Source organism: Musca autumnalis, unplaced genomic scaffold, assembly GCF_047663935.1.
Source record: "Musca autumnalis isolate F117 unplaced genomic scaffold, ASM4766393v1 scaffold_2, whole genome shotgun sequence".
NCBI lineage: Eukaryota > Metazoa > Arthropoda > Insecta > Diptera > Muscidae > Musca > Musca autumnalis.
Genome location: NW_027411755.1, coordinates 154,990,506 through 155,008,633, shown reverse-complemented (window position 1 = coordinate 155,008,633; position 18,128 = coordinate 154,990,506). Strand labels below are relative to the sequence as shown.

The 18,128-nt window shown below is 34.9% G+C and overlaps 1 protein-coding gene across 3 annotated transcripts in view; it reads left to right on the top strand.

Annotated features, from left to right (window-relative positions):
- Nucleotides 1–18,128, top strand: part of dcma (decima) — a 316,154-nt gene that overhangs the window by 274,218 nt on the left and 23,808 nt on the right. For all 3 annotated transcript variants that reach the window (XM_073966099.1, XM_073966101.1, XM_073966100.1), the window contains exon 3: nt 14,892–15,058. In XM_073966099.1, coding sequence (XP_073822200.1) covers nt 14,892–15,058 — 167 coding nt within the window. The remainder of the gene's footprint in view (nt 1–14,891; nt 15,059–18,128) is intronic.

Here is an 18,128-nt window from a genome sequence, read left to right as displayed (position 1 = left end):
AAAAAACAAGATAAGTCGTTGCATGTCAACGCTACAAACGAGTCAAGTAAATCAACTCAACAAAATTTTCAAGACCAATCAAGCTATGCCGACTCAACGAAATGTTCTAGTCAATCAAGCCACACAATGAAATGTTCGAGTCAATCAACTCACACAACAAAATGTTCGAGTCAATCAAGCCACACAAAGAAATTTTCAAGACCATCCAAGCTACACAACGAAATTTTCAAGACCACCCAAGCCAAACCAACCACCATTATAAAGTCGCTCAACACAACAGCTGAGTGGTGGGTGCGTCATAAAATATGTGTAAACGACAAATGTTTGAACAATTCGAAATGTTCTACCTGTTGGAGTGATGAAATGTCGTGTGTGAATTAGGTTACATGAATAAGAAAAACCTTAATGAAATCCCCATACATTTTATGACATTATGATACAATAAACGACTTTTTTGGAAAATTAGGATTTTTACTTTCAGGTGGTTTATTACCTTAGTAGGAATGTCCTCTCATAACATTACATCATAAAATCTCAACGTTTTTAAAGAAACTCGATAATCGAGTAAACGTTAAAACTATTTTGCCATAACCAAATGATTATGGCGTTCGAAATAAACATCGCCAATACTGCAATAAATGAATGAAATGATGTTACCTACTTCCCACGTGTAATGTGATGTGTGGCTTACGGTATGTATCTCTGCTCTTAGTGGTAAGCTCATACATCCATTGACATCTTCACAAAAATGTCTGTAATTTTTAATACAAATTCCAGAATATTTGATTATTATATAAATAAAACACGGTTAGGTTTTTTAATTATTTTTTATATCTTTGTGTTTATTTCAGCTCTAGTCCATATTTTGTTGTATTCAAGTATTTGAATAACAACAAAATGTTTTACAGTGGATATGAAATTGATTAGTTGCGGGCGGAGGGTGGGGGAATACTATAGTTTCAGTTGTCACCAAACAACTTCATCAGTTCCCTTTTATTTTTTATTGTATAAACGGCAGAAAACCTTCCTGAAAACCCTGAAACCTAGAGAAAAGAATGATAGATTATTAAATTTGAAATATTTGTTTGTATTAAAATTAGACCAACAAAAAACAACTAAGAATAACTAAGTTTTAAAAATTAAAAAGAAAAAAATTAAATAAGATAAATAATAAATAAAATAAATATATAATAAAATAAAGAAATATGTAAAAAGTAAAATTAGTAATCAATACTTATAGTATTTAAAATAATACTTTTTAAATTTAAATTGCTATTTAAAAACATAATATTGTTAACGTTTGATGTGTTTTTACCAAGTACTGACCTTCTATCGGATAATTAATTACGTGCTCTAGAGAAAATTCTTTCTGACGCTGCAGTACTTGCAGGTGTGGCAAATAAAAAAACACTCAATTTATAAAGAAGTGGGAACTCACTTTTATGTAACTCCCACCAATTCAGTAAATTGAAATCTTTATAATACAAAACGGTTTTTGCAATGTATCTGGTTATTTCGTTACTCAACCCCTCACGTTGTCCTAGCAATGCTGAACTTTGAACAAAAAACTAAAATGCATCTTCATCAATATTTGTGTCTTTTACATCATTTGATGAACTATCACTTGAAGAATTTTCATAATGCTTTGCCATTTTTATACATTCCTCGTGAATTTGTTCCACATCCATCTGCTCAAAATGATGAAGTTTATTCGCTGGTGGAAACAAGAAGAGTGCCACCCTATGCACATCAAATATATTTGAGGCAACCAAGGTTTCTAGATAATGCAGTAGTCTTTCTTTAAATTTCCGCGTGATTTCCGAGTAGCTTGTTTGTCTGCATATACTTTTCAATTTGTGAATTTGAGGAATGACATGATGCAATGTGGGATAATTCTCAGCTTCCAATAGTCGTGAGGACTCCTCAAAAGGTTTAAGAATCTTAACGATGTCGTTGATGGTTCCCAAGTTGAGGTGAGATACTCTTCTGTATTCGTCCTTCTCCTCAAGAATTCGTGTTATATCTGTCCAATTATGTTTAATTGATTCCAACAGAAAGTAAATGGTATTCCATCGTGTTGGAGTGTAGCTTTTTAGAGTTGAATGAAGGCTGCTGTTTATACCTGCTTTCTTAAAGTATTTGACCACTTTTGCGCATTCACTTGACATTGTTTTGACCTCCTCCACATCAGCAATTGCTTTTTCAATGACGTTGTTAAGAAGGTGGTTTATGCAAAAAATGTGCTGCTCATTTGAAAAAGCCGTCTTCATGTTTGAGCCTCTGTCGGTTACGACGCGCACCAAATGGTTCAGCTCGCATCCAAAGTCTTTTAAAATGTTCTCCATTTTAATTCTGATGTTATGTCCTAAATTGATATAATTAATTATAAGTAATAAGACATAATTAAAAAATATGAACAAAAACAAAGAAAAATGTTAAATAAAATATTTACCAGTATTTTTAAGATTATCCATTCCTCTCATAGCCAAAACTTTATGTGACAGCGATCCATCCTCAATATAATGAGCGGTGGCGCCAATATATGTTCTCTTCAAAAAATCGTCCTTCCACAAATCACATGTTATAGCAAATCCATTATCTTTTATTGATACCAATTCCTCCTTTATTATAACATGTTGGGTTTGGTACAAAATGGCAATATTACGGGAAACGGTAGTAAAATGCGGTAATAACTTCATAAAATCGATATTTTTACCGTACGAATGACCAGTCTGTAGTATAAATTCTACTAGATTGTGTAAGCCGTCATCGTTTACAATGTTGAACGGTCTACAGTTGCCAACTACCCATTGCACGACCAGTTGTAAACACATTTTCTTCACTTCATTATCTGGTTGCACTTTAATATTATTTGATTCTTTATCGTTTTTATATTTTTTATAGCAAGGATGCCTCAGCAAATTCGTAGTGTATCGCAAATTGTTTTTATATATGTTTTTACACGTGTTACAAATCACGATATCTTTCAAAATTTCACCGTTTTCATTTTTAATATACATAAAAATATTATAGACTTCACTTCTTCCAGTTTTTTTAACTGTGGTATATTCTCCACTAGTTATTTTTTCTTTAATATTTTCAAAATTTTCCATATTTTCACTACTCAAACACAACCTTTCTATTGTAGAACACACACACAAATGATCACAACATTCGCTCAAGCGACCACAATGATCAAAATGAAACGCACAAGCGACCACAATGATCACAATATTCGTACAAGTGACCACAAGCTTGAAAATGGCACGTTGTCACTTACAGTCAATCAAGCTTGTGATCGATGTGGTCAAGCCTATACAAGCCATCACACAATGACTCACTTGAACTAATTCATAACTGTGATTTGAATCATTCGGCTTAGTTTGTGCGAATTACTTGAATGAATCAATAATGTCTTAGTCTTGAAAAATGTCAGTTCATTTAAGACGGCACTTGCAGCACTTTAGTACTGTCCCATGGAGACTATATGAAGGCGTGGAGCTATACTGACAAATTTCAGGTGCCAATTTGTATACCCCCAACGAAGACTAAACATTTCAACCTTCAAAATACCGAAAATCGAGAGATACTATGTTAAGTGGCTATATAAAGGAGGCCCCATGAAGACAAAATACTAAATTTCAAGCATTTCGGTGGGATATTGAGGCCATAACCTTCAAAACACCGATAATCGGGAGGTACTGTTCAACGGGGCTTATATTAAAACGTGGACCTATACCGCAAAATTTCGGGTGGAAAATCTAACGAAGACAAAGTACAAAATTTCAGATATTTCGGTGTATTAATGAGGCTAAAGCCTTCAAAATACCGAAAATCGGGACGTACCGTTCTATAGGGGCTATATGAAGTCGTGAACCTACACTGACAAATTTCAGGTGAAATGCTGTATTCCCTCCACGATGACTAAGTACCAAATTTCAGAAATTTCGGTGGGTTAATGAGGCTAAAACCTTCAAAATACCGGAAACCGGGAGGTACCGTTCTATGGGAGCTATATCACAACGTGGACCGATATAGCCCAAACATCCTAGAAGTAATAGAAACTTCCATACCAAATTACAAACCTCTATCTTAAAAATTGCGAGCTGTATCTTGATTTTAACAGATGGACGGACAGACGGACATGGTGAATTCGACTTAGAATGTTATGCTGATCAAGAATATATGGGGATTTCTCATCAGCAAAACATTATAGTATATTTTCAGATTTTTTTTTTTTACCAACGGCTCTAGAAATTATGCGCCTTGAAAAAAACGAATTCTGTAAAAACTATATGCAAAGAAATACTCATAACTAATTAAATATTGGTCCAATTTAAACATATTTTTTTATAAGTTTTGTTGTTTATCAGCTAGTTAATAAATTTTTGCGATTTAATATTTAAAATCAATTTTTATAATAGCCCTATAAAATGGTAGCTCCCAATTTTCGTTATTTTTAAGATTTTAGCTACATTTTTGACAAAACTACCTGTAATTTGACGTTAGAGCTAACCAAAGGTCGCATAATATCTGCACCAAAAAATTTTAACATATTTCTAGGACTTTAGCTACAATTTTTAACCGAACTAACTGTAATTTGGCATTTCAGTGGCCATGAAATTTCTCCACCAATATAATTCCATGGTTTGCTACAGCCCTCATATAAAGGTACTTCCCGATTTTCGGTATTCTAATGACTTTAGCTATATTTCATAACCTAACTTAACTGTAATTTGACCTCCCGATTTTGAGTCACAAAGCTTTCCCACCAAAAATTGTCGACATAGATCTACACTTTGATATAGCCCCCATATAAAGGTACCACCTGATTTAAGGCAGTTTTTAGATTAGATTAGATAATATAGACATTTGGGGTATCCGAGCTCGAAAAATGTTTGTACCTAAAATTGTGGACAGGAATGGGAACTATTTATTAGATTTTAGTTAATAATACTTTATGGTGGAGGGTATAAAAAGTTCGGCCCGGCCGAACTAAACAACTTTTTACTTGTTTTGCTTAATCTTGTTCTGGGTCTATCTCCAGTTCTAGGAATGTGGCTGCAGTGTGTTGTGCTTTCCTGGGCAGCATGCTGGGCAGCTGTTTTGCACTGTGTCGTCAATCCTTGCCCTGTAGGATTTCAGACGGCTGTACCATCCTGAGCGTAGTTGGCCCAAAACTACTTTTGTTTGTCGTGACAGCTGACGCTCTTCAGCTGCAATAGATGGGTATATTCTCATAGTTATTTATACCTGCTAGATAGGCTTTTTGATCTAGGGGTTCTCTCTCGTAACATTGCACCTCTCTTTCTAGATCATCTCTAAATTGTTTATATATTTATCAAATCGTCCTTGAAAATATGTATACAACAAACAACATGATCAATAGAGGATTTTACAACAACAGAATGTTCTGAAGAGTTCCAGCAAATATTTGTTGAAAGAAAATTTAAGACTTTTGTAGATATGATGCAAAATATATGGCATTATTAGATATATTGTAGATTTTGAGGGAATAGTTGCAGTTTATAGAGTTGATTATTTTTCTTCCTGTCTTTATCTACAAGTTTGCTGCAGAGATCAAAAAATTCGCATTGGTAACAGAGATATAGCTCCAATTTGTTTTAAAAAGTCAATATTTAACCATGGCAAAACATAACACAAATAGGGATTTCGTCGTCTGTATCTGTACTTTCATAAAATCCTCCTTAGTTTTTGTTTTCACTCGATTTCGTTAAAAATATTGCACAGTGACATACTAACATAATGTATTGCTTTTAAAACTCAAATTTTTTCATAAAGGCACAGTTGTTGCTCAGACATCTTCTACTCTCACACATGTATAATCATCAATTTGCATACATTCCTTCTAACCGTTCAAAATATGTTGATGTCAATAATTTTATGATAATATTGCAAAAGAAATCGTATTAGCACAGGTGAGTGTGTGGAAAACTTTGTAAAATATATACATTCATATAAAATTATAGGATACTTCTGAACTCAGAAACGTGCGTGCCGTTCACAATAATTCGTAATATTCTTTGTAACAATCTCACTTGAAAAATAACTAAGTTTGCAAGAGAATGGCTACGACTCAGACATGAAACATTCATAGCCAATGGAATCAAATTTTCGCTTTCTTCAACATCAGCAATGTTTTCACGTTTTATTTTATTTGCTTGCTTTGCCTTAACTAGGCAAAGGTCGTTGAAGTGATACGTGAGGTATTAGGTTGATGGTTTTCAAATGTGTGCACAACCTTCATCACAGCTCAGACAAAATAACCATGATTATGTTTCTGTCTTCAAAAGTTATGTCAAGCCAACAGTGCTTTTCCTTTTTGTCTTCGAAATAATGTTGTTAAATGCCTTGTAACTCTTAGGTAGGTAGGTGGTTAACCTACTGACTGTCTCATTTTCTATGGGCTAAAAGGTCAATAAAATTAAGTGTTTTTATGGTAACATTTTTATAAAGGTAATACTAACACCATAACATGTCGGCAGGTGTCTATATTAATCTTAATTTCCTGAAGGAGTACAGAGTACATTTTTTTGTGGAGTGAAAGACTTTAAGTAATGACAAATGAAATACGAGGGCTACTCGAAAAGTTTCTGACCTAGGCAATACTACATGTTGCCAGGCGCCATTTGACATTTCCATTGGAAAGTTTGACAGTTTTTACTCTAAACGTATTCAGTGCGATTTGACGTACGACCATGTCTTGGGTTATTTACAGTGACTCGGAATTTACTTGTGAACACTTTCGTCCAATAATTTTTCACAATTTTGGACGTAAATTATCACGGCAAGTGTGCATCGATGAAATGAAATCTTTGTATATCGATGAAGCACAATCCTATAGCACTATGGTATAATAAATTCAATCATAGCCGTCGCTCTCTCTAAACCGAAGGTCGTAAAGACCGTTCAAAAACGACAATTGTGCCAGAAATCATTGATGCCGTGAGTAAACTAATAATGCAAGATCATCATGTGACATATCGTGAGATAGATCGCGGTGTGTTAAAGGACGTTTAAAAAATCACCACAGGTGACGAATTATGGATCAATGTGTACGAGGGCGGTTCGTAAACTTCTTAGCCTAGCACAAAAAGCGCGGCATAAACAGAAAAAAGTTAATTGTTTTGGAAACTTTCATCTCTGTTATGAACACATGTTAAATTTTGTTTCGATCTGGCAACTCCTTCATATAGAAACAGGTGTTCAAAAAAGACGCATCCGAATTTTTTTTACAATGGAAAAATTAGAAATGCGTGCTGTCATTAATGAATGCGTTAGGTGAAAGTGCTCCTTCATATGCAACAGTAAAATATTGGGTTGCTGAATTTAAACGTGGTCGTACAAGCATTGAAGATGAACCACGTAGTGGACGTCCAAAAACAGCAACAACAACAGAAATTGTAGCCAAAGTGCATGATATGGTAATAAATGATCGACGAATAAAACTGCGTGAAATTGTTAATATCATGGGCATCTCAAATGATCGAGTCCATTTAATTTTGCATGAAAAACTACAGATGAAAAAGCTTTCTGCAAGATGGGTGCCGCATTTGTTAACAGTCGATCAAAAACGCATAAGAATAAATTTTTCTCAAGCTTGTTTGGATCGAAATAAAATGGATTTTAAGCGTCGTTTCATAACTGTTGATGAGACATGGATCCACCACTATACTCCAGAGACAAAAGAACAATCCAAACAATGGACTGAAGCTGGAGGAAGTGCCCCAAAGAAGGCAAAAACAATTCAATCGGCTGGTAAGGTTATGGCAACGGTTTTTTGGGACTTCAAAGGTATTTTATTGATTGACTATCTGCAAAAGGGTAAAACAATAAATTCAGAGTACTATTGCAACCTTTTGGATCAATTAAATGTACAAATTCGAGAAAAACTTCCTGGCTTAGAACACAAAAAAATAATTTTTCATCAAGACAACGCACCAGCGCACAAGAGTGTTTTAACATGGCTAAAATCAACGAATTAAAGTACGAGTTGCTTGACCACCCACCTTATTCTCCTGATTTAGCTCCCAGTGACTTTTACTTGTTCCCAAATCTAAAAAAATCCTTGCTGGCAAGCGTTTTACCTCAAATGAAGATGCAATTACAGTTGTAAACCACTATTTTGAAGACCTTGAAGAAAACTATTTTAATCAAGGGGTAGAATTGCTAGAAAATCGTTGGACTAAGTGTATTGAAGTTTCAGGAGATTATATTGAAAAATAAAAATATATTTGAAAAACTAACTATTGTCTTTCATTGATAGGCTAAGAAGTTTCCGAACCGCCCTCGTATAAGCCCGAAGACGACCCAAATTCAACGAAAGTTGTTCAGGGAAGAAGCAATTTGAAACAAATGGTCGCCTGTTTCTTCGGCAAAACTGGTAATGCGGGAACTATTCCGTTTGATGATAAATATTAGCGGTTTCAAAATTAGAGCAGCCATTTTTCGAGAAGCCCTCGTTTAACAGTGTATCATATTACTAGACAGCGGAATCCTATGCAAATGCATGTATGGTTAGGTTGGTCGTAGAGAAAATCTGATAAAACAGAAACTCGTTTTATCAGAAAATAAAACGAATTAGGCACAGAATTTTTTGCATATTTTGCATATCTTGCATATTTTGACATATTTGCATAAAATGAGCATATGCAAACCCATGTTCAAGGATTTGTGGCCTAAGTGTAACATCGATATGGCTCAATTTTGGTATTAAGTCTTCGTTGGGGGTATACAAATTTCCACCGGAAATTTTTCGGTATGGGCCCACATCTTTATATAGCCCCCATAGAACAGTATCCTCCGATGTCCGTTATTTTGAAGGTTGTGGCTCAATATACCACTGAAATGGCTGAAATTGTGTATTAAGTCTTCGTTGGAGGTATAAAACGTTCCACCGGAAATTTGTCGGTATAGGTCCACGACTTCATATAGCCCCCATAGAACGGTACCTCCCGATTTTCGGTATTTTGAAGGTCGTGGCCTCAATATTTCAGCGAATGGCTGAAATTAGATTTTTGGTATTTATTTAGGGTATTAAACGTTCCATATGAACTTTTTCGGTATAGGCCCTTGCCTAAGTATAGGCCCAATAGAACGGTACCTCTCTATTTTCGCTTTTTGAAGGTTGTTGCCTCAATGGCTGAAATTTGGTGTTTAGTCTTTCTGACACCTCCCGATTTTCGTTATTCTGAACGTTGCACAGAGGGGAAACTTGTGTTAAAATTTGATCAAAAGCCCTAGAAAGCTCATTTATAGTCGGATTGATATAAAATTTTGCACAAAGCATATCTTCTATACAAGGATTAATCCTATAGAAAATAATGAAAATCGGTCCAGATTTGGATGCAGCTTGCATATATATTCGCATCTGGTATGAGATAAAAATGCACCAAAATCACTGAAATTTGACACATGCAACCTGAACTAGCCAACAAAAAACATTGAGCCAATTTTCAAACAAATCGGTACAGATGTATTTATAGTCGCATATACATATACTAGCAAAGTGCCCGCTACTTCGTATGCGTTAAATACACAAAACAAATAAACAATATATAATATAGAATGGTGGAAACATTTTGTGTACTAATACGTACCACTTTAGTTCGATTTTCGTCACGCCTACACATCAAGAGCAATCCACATTTTTTGAGATATTTTAATTGAGGTTCTCAGCGCAAATACGGCCTAACCCAACAACCGCCATCCTCATTTGCATCTCTATATGTTCCCCTAAAACCAATTATAGAACTATTAAGTACTTTACATGTAAATACATAAATACGAACCTCCTCCTATTATTTCAAAATTCCCTTTACACAATAACAAATTGTACCAAATCCTGTGCCATTGACAACTTTTCGTATATTTATGGCACATATTTCTTAAATCGGACGTTATAAGCAAATGATAACAGTAATCTTAATTCCAAATCTCACGAATCCAGATCTATCCGTTCATCCAATACAAAATTGTACCATACATGGAACCATTTCGTACCCCTAAGTGTACCTAATTCCACATTTTAGGATTCGAGCGCTATAATTTCACCCAAATCCTAATTGTATAAAATGTAGTACTTTTTGTAAGCATAAGTACGCAATTCCAAAACTAAGTACGCATTTCCTAAACTAACCCCAACAGTAATATTAACTCCAAAATTCAAGATTCCAGCTCTAACCGTTCGCTCAAATCCAAGTTGTTCCAAATATACTACCGTTTAGTAATTTTCGTACATATAAGTACGAATTTCAAAAACTTCCTCAATCCTACATCCCAACTACAGCCGTTCGCTCAAATCCAAATTGAACCAAATTTAGTACTTTTCGTACTCATAACTACGAATTTCCAAAACTTCTTTCATATCTCAATTATACACTCCAACAGTAATATTAATTCCAAATTTCTTGATTCCAGCTCTACCCGTTCGCTCAAATCCAAGTTGTGCCAAATTAAGTACCGTTTAGTAGTTTTCGTACATATAAGTACGAATTTCCAAAACTTCCTCAATCCTACACCCCAACAGTAATCTTAATTCCATACTTCAAGATTCCAGCTCTAGCCGTTCGCTCAAATCCAAATTGTACTAAATTTAGTACTTTCGTACTCATAAGTACGAATTTCAAAAACTACTTCCATATCTCAATCCTACACTCCTACAGTAATCTTAATTCCAAATTTCTTGATTCCAACTCTATCCTTTCGCTCAAATCCAAATTGTACCAAATTTAGTACAATTTATTACTTTTCCTACCCATAACTAAAAATTCCCAAAATTTTATCAATCCTACAATTCAACAGGTATTTTAATTCCAAACTTGAGGATGGCAGCTACATCAGATCACCGAAATCCAAATTGTACCAAATTTAGTACCATTAAGTACTTTTCGTACCCATAAGTACAAATTTTCAAAACTACCACAGTGCTATGTTCAAACAATAAGCTTAATTCCGAATTTCAGGATTCCAGATATATCCGATAACTCAAATCCAAATTTGGTACAATTTAGTACTATTCTTATCCATAGTACGAATTTCTAAACCTACCTCTATCAACACTCCAAAACCTATTTTAATTCCGAATTTCACGATTCCAAATGTATCCTATCACTGAAATCCAAATTGTACAATTTAGTACTATTTAGTGCTTTTCCTACCCAAAACTACAAATTTCCAAAACTTTATCAATCCTACTCCCCAATAGTACCCCTTATTCCAAATCTCGGAATTTCAGCTATATCCGTTCACCCAAATCCAAATTGTACCAAATTTGGTACTATTTAGTACTATTCGTACCCAAGAGTACGAATAACCACAACTACCTCAATCCTACACGCCAACAGTAATCTTAATTCCAAATTTCAGAATTACAGCTGCATCAGATTACCGTAATCAAAATTGTACCAAATATAGTACAATTTAGTACTTTTTGTTCCCATAGGTCCGAATTTCCAAACCTACCTCTATCCAGCACTCCAAAAGTAATCTTAATTTCGAATTTCAGGATTCCAAATGTATCTGATCACCCAAATCCAAATTGTACCAAATTTGGTACCATTTAGTACTTTTCGTTGCCATAAGTACGAATTTCCAAAAGTATCCCAATCCCACACGCCAATAGTAATCTTAATTCCAAATTTCACTATTCCAGCTCTATCCGATCACTTAAATTCATATTGTACCAAATTTGGTACCATTTAGTACTTTTCGTACCCAAAAGTACGAATTTCCAAAATACCTCTATCCTACACCCCGACTGTTATCCTAATTCTAAATCTCAGGATTCCAGCTGCATCCGTTCCCCCAAATCCAAATTGTACCTTATTTGGTACTATTTAGTACATTTCGTACCCATATGTACGAATTTCGAAAACTACCTCCATATCTCAAACCTCTGCTCCAACAGTAATAGTAATTTCAAATTTCAGAATTCCAACTTTATCGGTTCGCCCAAATTCAAATTGTACCAAATTTAGTACCATTTAGTACTATTCATACACATGAGTACACGTTTTCAAAACCACCTCCTTATATCAACTCATCTTTTAAACCTTGATTTTCATTCCAAATTTCAAGATTTTAGCTCTATCCGTTCACGTAATACCAAATAGTACTAAATTTAGTAACTTTTAGTACTTTTCGTACACTTATAGTTCGAATTTCCAAAAACCATTTGGTACACCTTTCTAACTCCATCAGTGAACCTCATTCCAAATTTCAGAATTCTAGCTCTTCGCGTTTGCCTAATACAAAGGGTACCATATTTAGTACCTTTTAGTACTTTTAGTACAGTTCTAGTTCGAATTTCCAAAAATCCAGCCTTATCTGACACCTTCGGACCAAGAGTGACCCTCACCCAAAATTTCAAGATTGTAGCTTTAGCCGTTTAGTCTGGGCGTTGATTACACTGCTCAACAAAATTGAAAAAAGTTGAATGTTTCAACCGAAGTTGTTGTTGTTTCTAAATGAAATCGGCGAGCTATTTTCAAATCTGGCCACGGTTTTTCTCCATCAGCTCTTGTTCTTGAGATATAGCTCAAAATCGGTTTTTACGAGTTTTACCCAGAATTTCGTTATTTTCGGATACAAACAAATATTTTTTTGCGGGTTTTTCGACGCTAATATATTAAGAAGATGTTGTACGCTCGATACAAAACGTTTTTTGAAATAATTATGGCGAGTATTTATCAAAAAATATAGAAATCATACGATGAATCTTGTAAAAATTGCATATTTTGAGTACTTTAAGCTGTAATTACGTCATCGGGGGATGTCATAGAAGCTTCATATGGCATTCCGGATATGCTCATGTATTCAAATATTTAATATAAAGTTCATAGCGCCCACGATTCGCCCATAACCTAAAAATCGTCATGAAGACTGTCATTGAAAAGTAAATGGCATATTTGGTAAAGATATCACAGGTAAATGATTTTCCTTTAGCAGTCTTCATGACGATTTTTAGGTTATGGGCGAATCGTGGGCGCTATGAACTTTATATTAATTATTTGAATACAGGACTATATAGCAGACACCCTGAGCATATCCGGAATGCCATATGAAGCTTCTATGACTTCCCCCGATGACCTAATTACAGCTTAAAGTACTCAAAATATGCAATTTTTACAAGATTCATCGTATGTTTTCTATATTTTTTGATAAATACTCGCCATAATTATTTCAAAAAACGTTTTTTATCGAGCGTACAACATCTTCTTAATATATTAGCGTCGAAAAAACCGCAAAAAAATATTTGTTTGTATCCGAAAATAACGAAATTCTGGGTAAAACTCGTAAAAACCGATTTTGAGCTATATCTCAAGAACAAGAGCTGATGGAGAAAAACCGTGACCAGATTTGAAAATAGCTCGCCGATTTCATTTAGAAACAACAACAACTTCGGTTGAAACAAATGTCGTGTTGACCAGTGTTATCAGTCAGTCAGTCAGTGAGTCAGTAAGTCAGTGAGTCATCATTACTGAACTCTTTTATAAGTATAGATTTCATTCCAAATTTTATTTTTTGAAACTTACTTAAATTAAATTTTTCTCAATTCACATGAGAAAAGCCGTGAATATTTCTAAATAATGCAAACATATTTGATAGGTGTTGGTTTAGTCTGATAAATAAGAGTCCCGGTTATAAGGCGGAACAAAATTTAGTGTGAATAAATCTTGCAATTCCATATAAAAATATTTCATATTTTAGTTGAGAAAAATTAGATTTTTTCGGAATGGCGCAAATATGCGCAATTTTTTATGATTGAATCTGATATTTGAGACTCAAGCGCATAAAACATTAGAAGAAACTATGGTCGGGAAACGACGGGGAAATAGACTTTTTCACTATTGAAATTGTAGTAATCTTAAAAATTATCATAAAAAATTGTTATAAAGAGGATATGTATCACCATTATTAAAGAGCAAAGATGTAAAATAAATCTGAAAATTTTAAATGCTTATCTTGTTCTGAGACTGTACAAAAACAATAAATCTTGAAAAATATAAATTTTCGTGGAAATAATGTCATTTTAATGTCCACCTAATTTCTTAGTTTTCGAAAATTTACTTTTTGTTTTCAGTATGGCTGAGTTCAATCGACTGCTGCATTGGATTGGTTAATCTTACAAAGTCGAGGATGGTTATAGCAAATGTAGAAAAGAGTCTGGTTGCCGCTTATCAACATTTTTTTCATAAAAAAACGATTTTCATATTTTGAGTTTTGAGCAACTTTAGGCCTATGTTTCCCCTTTGTGCGTTGTGACGTCAATATCCCACCGAAAGACTGAAATTTGTTATTTAGTCTTCCATGTGGTTATGAAATATTGATTTTCGGTATTTTGATGGTATTACCGAAATATCGGAAATTTGGTATTTAGTCTTCTTTGAGTCTAAAAACTTTCGGTCAGAAATTGTTAGGTAAAGATCGACGTTTTGATATAACCCCCATGGAACGGTACCTCCCGAATTTCGGTATTTTGAAGGTTAGCCATGTTGCATTACCGAACTTGCTGAAATTCGATATTTAGTCTTCTTCAAAAACGAAAGGAAACTAATTGTTCCATTCAAGTTGGGCCTGGCCGAACTTAATTTCGTTCTTACTTGTTTTAATACATTATTGATTTTGTACGTGTATACTGTAGACGCCTAAAAGCTACCTGAAAACTTCCAACTCTATTTTTGTTACCTCAGTGACATTTAGGTCCTGCCGCCACTCCTTTATTATTTCTTTTATAGCCGATAAATCTTGTTTACAAAAATTTTTAACAACAATACCAATTTACATTGATTATTGTGGACCTATAAATTTAAACTATTTGTATCAATTCTATCCAATCTAATCGATTTTTTTCTTTTAACTCTTTTTAGTTAATCGTTGAAATAAACAGTCATGTGGCTTTATTTCGTGACCTCCTAATACATGTGGGCCAAGCAAAAGATTGTCCGGAGTTAAGAGAAAAAATACGAAAACTACGGCGAACATGTGTAGAAGCTTTCAAACACACCGAACAGATATTAATGCCACAAGTGAAAAAGTAAGTTTATAGTTACTGTATTGACAATTATTTTATGTTGTTTACCACTATTTTTGCTTACCAACAAAATACGATAAACTTAAAATGCTAAATTATTAATGAAAAGTTAAAGAAAGTTGAAGGGACTTTTGCTATCGGTAAGGCTTAACGACTACTTTTTACTTACGTACTGAGAAAAAATAAAAAATAAGCATTTTATTTATTGTTGCTTTATAATGAGCTATTATGACCTAGGGAGTAATATTGTGTAATTATTTCTAGCGAATAAGCTAAGAGTGGAGGTAATAGGCCTCACTGTTACAAATATGGAGGATTCGTGTATATCGTACACCCTGAATGTCCAACTTGTGGAAATTTCTTCAAGACTGTGTGAAATTCCAAAACATCACACAGTGAGGGAAGTTGTCAGGCAAGATGAAGAACTCACGAGTGTCCTTCAGGATTGCTATGAGAAATCTTGCTCATGAACTTATCCAGTTTGGTGGACTAAAGATCTGACCAACCTCAGGAAAGCCAGCAGAAGGGCATACAACAAGGCTGGAAAAACTAAACTGAAAATGTATAATATATGTATCTAAATTATTCCATAATTTGTATATATTTCGCACCATATCTCCGAAACGGCGGTGTGGTGCTATCTTTGGACAAGCAGTTGCTGGAATATAATACGCAACTCTCCAACACGCTCCTCTGTGGTAGAATATCTCTATCACGTTGTTTCAAGACCAAATATACGTGCTTAGAAGGTATGATATAAAATACCCCTGTAACAACTTGAAATAAACATTTAAGAGTTTCAGAACATTCTGATGGATTGATGACCATATTATTTGGAAGATTTTTGCAAAAATTGGTTTTTACATATCCCACTAGTTCAGCTATAGACCACAATCGCGAAGTTGTTCAAAAATGTCTATATTTTATTGATTTTGATGCGCTGAATGCAGATTTCGAAATTTATCTTTTTGACACTTAAGTTCTACTACTTTAAGGCTACAATATTCAAGACTGAAGCAAAGCAAAATTCCTATTAGTATCAGATATAATCTGCAGAAAAGCTAATATTAGTCCGACGTAGATGAGGCCGTAAAATTTAAACTCAATCTAACAACACTTGCTTGTCTGCTACTGACGCATTTAACGGCGCTATGGAAAGACGTTACGATGACATACATCGTCAAGGCTGAAAAGCGAAGTCACTTGTTACCCAAGGAATAAAGACCGATAAGTCTCTCCGATTTGTTAATGAAAATACTAAAAAGGCAGCTTGACTTGGACTAGAAAGACAGCTTGACTAATGTCGAAGGGAAAATCAACAGAATCGTTGGAGAGAGTTCCATAAGGATGTCAGTCACCCCACCGGGAGACCCGGAGGAGTTTCATCTCTTTTACTAAGGCTTCCTGGTGGTGAATGGGAAACTAAAGAAATTTTATAGACCAAGAACTATGGTAGTTATATATGCAGATGACGTAGTCACTCTAATCAGTGGCAAAATGGACAGTGGTTTGCCCATCTTAACCTTTGGTTGCTTCGTCTGGCGGCAGACCCTAAGTGGTACTTCGAATCTGTCCCAGTTAGCTATTTGGCAGCGAGCTGTGTCAGTTCTCATTACTGGAGCAGTAGAAAGCACCCCTCAGTTAGCATTGAATTCTATACTGGATTTCCAATCTCTGGATATTCTAGTTGAGTGTCAAATATCCCGATGTGCCTTGAGCTTCAAAGAGTACTAGCAGCATTGATCTATGACAAGTAAGTGGGAGGACAAGAACATTAAGTATTGCAGGCTAGGTGTGGAGGTGGAAGAGATTGAAACAATCAAGCACCTTTTCTGCCTAGGTCCTAGACAGGCAGTCAAAATACACAGTCTGAGATAGTATCTCTCTCTTATTTTGTTGAATTATGGCAGGAGCCTTAAGTGGCTATGGGGTCATACTAGACACAGGAAGTTCAATTAACCAATTGTTCTTCCTCGAATACCTGTATATCTGCCCCTATTCTACATCTTTCCTGTCCCTCTCTCTTTCTCTCCCCCTTCTATCAACCTTCAGGATGAGCACAATGGGCAACTGGACTCCGTGTCAAGTGGCTGTCAAGGCAGCTGTTCATCCTATAACCTAACCTTAGTCAATCAGTTTCATCTGGGTCTCTATTGCCGTTTAATGCCAGACCCACTTTACGTAATCTGTCTCTGCTTTTTCATGGTTCACTCATGGTTCGACTCATGCTTTCAACTTCTCACAACAGCCTGTCTCCTTTTCTGAAACCCCATTTGGAACGGAATAACGAATAGGTTCTTCTCTGTTTTAACTGAGGACCGCGTGTCAGTTAATGTTATAGTACATAACCGCCTAAGCTTTGCGATAATACAAATGTTAGACACAGCTTGAAATAATTTTACACGTGGGGCTGTTTTATGTAAAGAAAATTTGACCACGCCCACTATTACGCCCACTATTTTCAATTTTTATCTTTTCTACAAAATCTACTGAACCGATTTTCCTGAAATTGTCAGGGAATGTACAGCGATGGCCCCCGGTGAAAATAGGCTACATATTTTGATGAATTTCGGAAGGGGCGGGGTAATTGCCCTATATCCTATTTCTTTAAAAATGCTATATTTACAATAAGAGAGACAATTGTGGTTGTGTCTCCGACCGTACCTACTTTTTTAGGAACCATAGACATGACCACGCCCACTATTTTAAATACGTTATATCTTGAAACTGCTGACCACGCCCACTCTTTTCAATACATGATTTTTCCAAAACTATTGAACCTAATTTCATGCAATTTTCAGAAAATGTTCAGGAATGTCCCGTGGTCAAAAATGCTATATATTTTCAGAAGAATTTCGGGGGTCTATTGTTTTATAATCGCTATATTTGCTTAACTTATGAGTGCATCGGTTTGCAAATTAATATTCGAGACAACTTTGGGTGCGCCCCGATCAAGAAAAACGATACAACAGTGAATCAACCTTGAAAAACTAAAAAATATACATAAGTCTAAATAAGCGGGAGATTTCGACTTAACCATTTTTATTAACTTCTATAATTGGATAGCTTTAGG